This window comes from Gorilla gorilla, chromosome 9 (genome assembly GCF_029281585.2).
Source record: "Gorilla gorilla gorilla isolate KB3781 chromosome 9, NHGRI_mGorGor1-v2.1_pri, whole genome shotgun sequence".
Lineage (NCBI taxonomy): Eukaryota > Metazoa > Chordata > Mammalia > Primates > Hominidae > Gorilla > Gorilla gorilla.
In genome coordinates this window covers 125140783-125146726 of record NC_073233.2, presented here as the reverse complement: position 1 = coordinate 125146726, position 5944 = coordinate 125140783, and the positions used below count along the sequence as shown (strand labels likewise).

Below are 5944 nucleotides of genomic sequence, written 5' to 3'. Positions count from 1 at the left end.
TTCTGCCACTCGCAATCTCTCCTTTCCTCTGTCTCCCCAAAGCCACTGCACGCTGCTGAGTGGCTCCTTTTTCCCTTCGGTCTCCAAGATTCACTCTCCTGTTCTATGGCCTGTTTCCTCTGAAAGAATCTGACTATCCTGGAATCTTGGCACGTGAAGGGTCCTTCAGAGGACGGCAGCCAGGAACACATACAAGCCCGAGATGCCTGCGTGTCCCCTGCACAGATCTGAAACCGTAACAAAAGTGACCAGGGCAAATCAAACTCTGCCAGCCAGGCCTGAGAAAAGATTGATTTTTTTTTTTTTTTTTTTTTTTTTTGAGTTCCAACCCCAAAAATATTCCAGGACAAGATAGGGGGCAGGCTGGGCTGGTTCTTCTTCAATGGGCTTTTGCCGCCAAGGAGGACAGTGGACTTGGCCCACATCCAGGCTACCCCCAGCCCGCTTCTCCCCTGCTTAGCCCAGGGAGGAGACAGTAGAGGTGAACGGGGCAGCCGGGAGGGAGGGGCCAAGGCAGTGATGCTTTCGGGTAAGAAGTTGGGCTGAGGCTGGGGGCACAGGGAGGAGCTGCCCATGTGCAGTTACCATTGCTCAGTGACAGAGCCTCAAAGCTTGGCCAGGGCTGAAGGTACCACACGGGTGTGGGTGAGGCAGGCTAAGCGGGATGGCTGCAGCCAAGGAGCTGGGGGAGGGCAGGGCTCATGGCTAGCCCTCTCCGCTCTAACTGATGATCTGCCGAGGTCGTCCGTAGCCTGTCATGCCGGCCTGGGAGGCCCCTCTGTTGCTGCCCATCTGAAGGCCAATGACATGCTTTCCCTCCTGCAGCTGGCTCTCTGTGAATTCCCTCTTATGCTCCTGCGCTTTCCTAGAAGAGGAGGAACCAGGATAAAGACTTGGTAGAACTGTGTGTTTTCCACCCGTTTTCTGATCCCTCAGTTACGTCCTAGCCCAATCCCATTGCCTTCCTGTTTCACTTTTTTTCCCTAATCTAGCTTGCCTCATAGGCTAGGGAGACTGAGCGCAGGAGAGTGGAAAGGGAGGGGTCAAGGAGTATTAAGGACCCATTATTCCCCATCCCAGACCCTCACTTTATCCTTTCTTGGCTATCTGCTTCCCCTAATCCTTCCCGCAAGCTCCTTAGAACAAGCCACCTCCCACCCCATGCGGAGACCCAAGCTCCCTGGGGGCCACATACTTCATAAACCAGTTGGGATCTCCACGGTAGTGCCCATCATTCTTGGTCACTGCCAAGCTGCCCAAAGCCATCAGGGTCCTCTGCACTGCTGCCATGTCTTTGCCTGTGAGAAGACAGGAGAGAGGAGACGAACATCAAAAACATATAAACAAGACTCCAAGCCAGGGCCTGCCCCCGTCTCTCACAAAAAAATGGCCAAACCAGGGCCAAGAGTTGTCCCCAATTCAAGGGAGGCCTCTCAGTGGGCCCTGTGAGCATGGCATGTTATTCTCGGCATATCCCATCCCTGCTGTGTGCGGGCGAGCACACCCCTAGTTGTGGCATATTCTGGTCATTCCCTCTCCCTGTCCCGGCACCCTGTCCTCCTGCCCACCTCCTCCCCCAGCCTCTTCCTCTCTACCTTCAAAGAGGTCAACAGTCTGGAACATGTCAGTCTTGATGACCCCATAGTCCTCAGCCGCCTTCAGGAACTGAGCCACCTGCTCCATCTGCTTGAAGACCATGGAGGGTGGGTTCTCGGGCACCTTCACCGGCTTGGAGCCATCAGGGTACAGGCTGTTCACCAGCTTGCTCAGAATCTACCAGGCATAGGGCATAGGACTCAGCTTAGCAGTCAGCTCAGGGATTGGCCCAGGACTCACAGGGTGGCACACCCCAGCCCCCCAGCCCAGGGTGCCACTCACCACGCCATTCTTCAGCCAGACCTGGAAACCCAAGCGCCCACGGTCTGGGCGGCCCACATCAGGGCCACACTGCACTATGATCCACTCCACCAGCCGCTCCTCCAGCTCCTCGTCATACTTCTTCTCGATTTTGGACTGCACTTCGCGGCTCATGCCATAGGAAGGACCCTTGTTGGCCATGTCTGGGGAAAGCTAAAGCAGGCCAGGGTGGAGGAGGGAGGGGCAGAGGGTCAGGGAGCAGCTCTGCTTTCACCCGTGCCAGGCAGCCTTCTAGCTCTGTGCAGGATACCCGGCCATCCTAGACACTTGTCACAGCACTGCCCATCCAGGCCAGGCTCAGCCCCTACTCCAGACACCTCTCTGAACTTGAACACCAGGAAAGAGGATACCAGGTCTTTGGAGGTCTAGAGCAGGGGTCAGTAAACTGTTTTTGTAAAGGATAAGACAGAACATATTTTAGGCTTTGCAGGCCACATGGTCTCTGCTGTTGCAGTGTGAAAGCAGCCATAGACAATATGTAACAAATGAACATGGCTTTGTTCCAATAAAACTTTACTTACAAAAGCAGACAGCAGGCTGGATTTGGCCCATGAGCTGTAGTTTGACAACCCTTGGTCTAGGACATTCTTTGCCAAGACCAGCTACAGAGCCACTGGAGAGACCTTCCAGAAGCCACATTGCCCCCACAGAATACAGCCAGCTGGTGCCTTTGTCCAGCTGCGGGTGTGAGGGTTTACTGCCTCTGCCTCAAGCAACCATTACCTCCCACTCTCACCCAGAAGCGGGCCCTGGCCTGGAAGCCCGAACTCCAGAACTCCAGTTCTTTTCAGGTCAGCTCAGCTTCTGGTCTGCAGCTGAAGAGACTAAAACTCGCCCACCCCAGGCAAGGGCGACGAAGCCACCAAAGCCCAAGAGTTCTTGGCAAAGAAGCTGCATTTCCTCAGAGGAATCAGAGACACCTGGTCTACCCATCGACTTCCCCTCATGCCCTTACGCTCTCATAAGGCTACCCTTACGGAGTAGCCTGAGTAACCAAGAAGTCAGAGTCCCCCAGGGATCTTCCAGAGCCAAGAGTCTGCCTGCCAGGGAATGGGAAGCCTGGCCCCATCCAGCAACTGCCACCCTGAGGGCCTGGGCCTGGCACTGCTCAGGAGTCCCACTCATGGAGAGGGGTGGCAGCAGGAGCGGGCCAGGCAGGTAGGTCCCTGGGCAGACAGACAGGGGTGGCTGGGAACAGGAACAGGAATCTGACCTGTCCACTGATGTCACCCTAGGGTGCTGTGCCTTCTCTCCAGTGTTTGTCTGAAGAGACTTCCAAAAGAGGTACCAAAGGAAGCCGAACCCATCCCCTGGCCTCAGAGGGGTCAGAGGTTGGGAGGGACACACTGGTCTGAGGATGGACGCAGGAGCGCGCTCCCCCGGCTCCCTCTCTGGTGAGACCCCTCCCCACTGGCACCCCACCCGCGGGAAGCAGAGCGAACACTATCACACCCCACTGGTCCCAGGCCAGCTGCCCAGCCCGATGCCCTGCCCTTCCTTTCTCAGGGCTGACAGGCTTTCTGGGCTGGAGTTCCTCATCTGTGAAGTGGGGGTTATGTTACCAACCTCAGAGGGCTGTGAAAATGGGACGGTGTCTGTGAACTCCCTCACATACTGCCTGGCCCTTAGCAGAGCTCCTCGAAATGTCAGTTCTTTGCTGCCCAGAGCCAGGCTCCTGGTAATGACCAGGGAGAGAGCCTGCCCTTGACCAAGGAGTGAAAAACTGACCTCAAAATGTCAGTTCTTTGCTGCCCGCTCCAGCCTCCACCCCCTTCTCACAATCATTCCCTGAGCGCGCAGCAGCTCACACGGAGCAGAGTTCACATGGACTCATCGAAGTGCCCGTCATTGGGCATCCCTCTCCAACTTGCGTCTGTTTCCTTATGTGTAAAGTGGGGGCGGGACCACCTCTGAGGACCCAGTTCTCTGAGCACTGGGGATGAGGTGGGCTCCTGGCCCAGCCACCCCTTTCCCTGCCAGTGATGCCAGAGACCCCAAAGGCAGAGTGCTGTGTTCTGCTGTTCAGCTACAAGCAGCCAATCCCTCCCTTCACCCTGTGTGTCCCACCCCCGCTCCCCAACCACCCAAGGACTCCTGCACAAAGAACTGTGGTCCAAACCCCCAAGTCAGCTGGGACCAGGTGATTTTGGTAGCCCTGCATCCTGGCCTCCATCCACCCCAGCCTCTGTCTCAGCCTTTGCACCACCATCCCAGACAGGCATCCACCTTCTGTCCTTGGCCCTGCTTCTACCCCCACTCCACCTGCCCTCACGCCTGCCTTCCCCTTCTGCACCCCTGCTGGGCTCCTGAGGAACAGGACGGAAGGAGAGTGTGTCCTCTACCCCCAGCTTCCAGTCTCAGGAGGGTCAGAACAGACAATACAGGTCAAAGCAGCAAGGCTAAGGGTGACAGGTACACAACGCTGCAGCCCCCAGATCTAGAGACAAGATTAGGATTTCGGTCAGAGGGGGATGAAGCACACACCATCCTCACTCCCACCCAGCACCACCATCCTTCCCCTTCCTCCTCCTGGGTCAGGGTCGAAAAGTGGAGAATCCCCAGAAATCCTTTAGAGTCCTCTGATGAAGCCTCCCCAGTCCTGCCTTCGAGCCAGTGGGGAGGGGAAGAGGAGGATGATCACAGGGCGGCCCCCCCAGGGGCATCTCAAGACACTCCCAGGACAGCATGGACAGGCGTGGACCCTCCTGCCCTGTGGCTCCTGCCAGGACCCCTCCCCTGAGCTGCCCAGTGGGTGAAAGTGGGCAGTGGAGAAAGTCAGTCCAGGGGCAAACGGGAAGGTGGCACCCCCTACCAGCAGAAGCCCAGAAACACGAGCAGAGCCAGGGGCCCCTGCAGGGCTGCTGTGCCCCTTCTCTCTTCCCAAATAGGAGTGAGCACACCTGGACCTCTGAGAGGGCAGGAAGGTGGCTCCTCTCCACTCCACGGACAAACAGGAGTGGCCCGGCTACATAAATGCATGCCATCTTCACTGCTACCTTTGGAATAGCAACTTCAAAAGGGAACCACCCTTTGGGAAAGACCAAGGGTCCCAGGCCTGCCCCGCCTATCACTCCAAAGCTCCTCCTTGGCAGTACCCGCCCCCCACCCCTCTGCTACAGTGGGGGTGACCTCCCACTGTCAGACAGTGGAAGGGGCTTCTTGTCAGGACAGGCCTTCCGTCTCCACTCTTTGCCCCAGACTGTGGAATACAAGAGTTCTGTGGCCCTTCACATTGTCACTGGGCTATCGCTGCTGCTCAGGTCCTGGGGACCCTCCAGAGTGGGACACCGTGCTCCAACACAGGTGCGTTCACACACTCCTCACCTCCTTGGAGGTTCTCCTGGAGGGGCAACAGACAGCAGAGCCTCGGCCTAACCGGCCGGCGCCTGCAGCCTTACACACACCTTGTGGATGCGGCTGGCTGAGATGGGGAGCCTCCCTCTCACCCCGGTGGTTTCCACCATCAATTCCTCTGCACTAGCCAAGTCATCCCGGGCATTTCAATGAGCCCAGGGCTGCCCAGTCTGAGAGAGATCCAGGACGCTAGTGATCCAGCCCACCCTGCCTGGAGCTTGGGCCCCCATGCTGACTGAGAGGGTGGGTTTCCCTAGCCAGGGAGCTGGCGCCTGGGACCTCAGGAGAGCCTGCCTGAAATGCACCCACTGCTCCTGTCCAGCTCCAGCCCAACTTCCCTCCAAGCGCCAGCCAATGCACTCACAAGGCTTCCTCAGGGCTCGCAGGAAGGAGTGAAGACTTGTGTCTGGGTTCGGACAGACAGGATGGGGCGCTGGCTGGGTGAGGGGTTTAAAGGGCTGCCGCCGTGGTGATGTCAGCCTCCCCCGCTGGCTCGCTCCTCGGCCCCCTCCCTGCTAGAGGAAGCCGGCTCTGCTCCCCACCCCCGGCTCCCCCAGTGACTCCACACAGGCTCCATATTTGGGGAAAGACACCAAGTTGGAGCAGTCTACCGGGGCTGCCGAGACATTCTCTGCATGCTTTGGAGATGGAGCGGGCCGGGGCGGGGCACGCT

General features: G+C 57.9%; 1 protein-coding gene across 1 annotated transcript; it reads right to left on the bottom strand.

Moving 5' to 3' along the window:
• Positions 1 to 279: 279 nt before the first annotated feature.
• Positions 280 to 5914, bottom strand: TAGLN (transgelin). Its single transcript, XM_004052188.5, has 5 exons — positions 5636 to 5914; positions 1879 to 2070; positions 1596 to 1773; positions 1196 to 1298; positions 280 to 865 (listed from the first exon to the last, which is right to left on the bottom strand). The coding sequence occupies exons 2-5, from the start codon at positions 2056 to 2058 to the stop codon at positions 721 to 723; spliced, it is 606 nt and encodes a 201-aa protein (XP_004052236.1). The 5' UTR covers positions 2059 to 2070; positions 5636 to 5914; the 3' UTR covers positions 280 to 720.
• Between the last annotated feature and the right edge of the window lie 30 nt (positions 5915 to 5944).

Excerpts from the sequence above, each read along its gene's own strand:
- TAGLN (XM_004052188.5), bottom strand. The coding sequence starts at position 2,058 with ATGGCCAACAAGGGTCCTTCCTATGGCATGAGCCGCGAAGTGCAGTCC. Across the intron at positions 1,774-1,878 it reads TCTGGCTGAAGAATGGCGTG|ATTCTGAGCAAGCTGGTGAA; the intron begins GTGAGTGGCACC and ends TATGCCTGGTAG. Across the intron at positions 1,299-1,595 it reads GACTGTTGACCTCTTTGAAG|GCAAAGACATGGCAGCAGTG; the intron begins GTAGAGAGGAAG and ends GTCTTCTCACAG.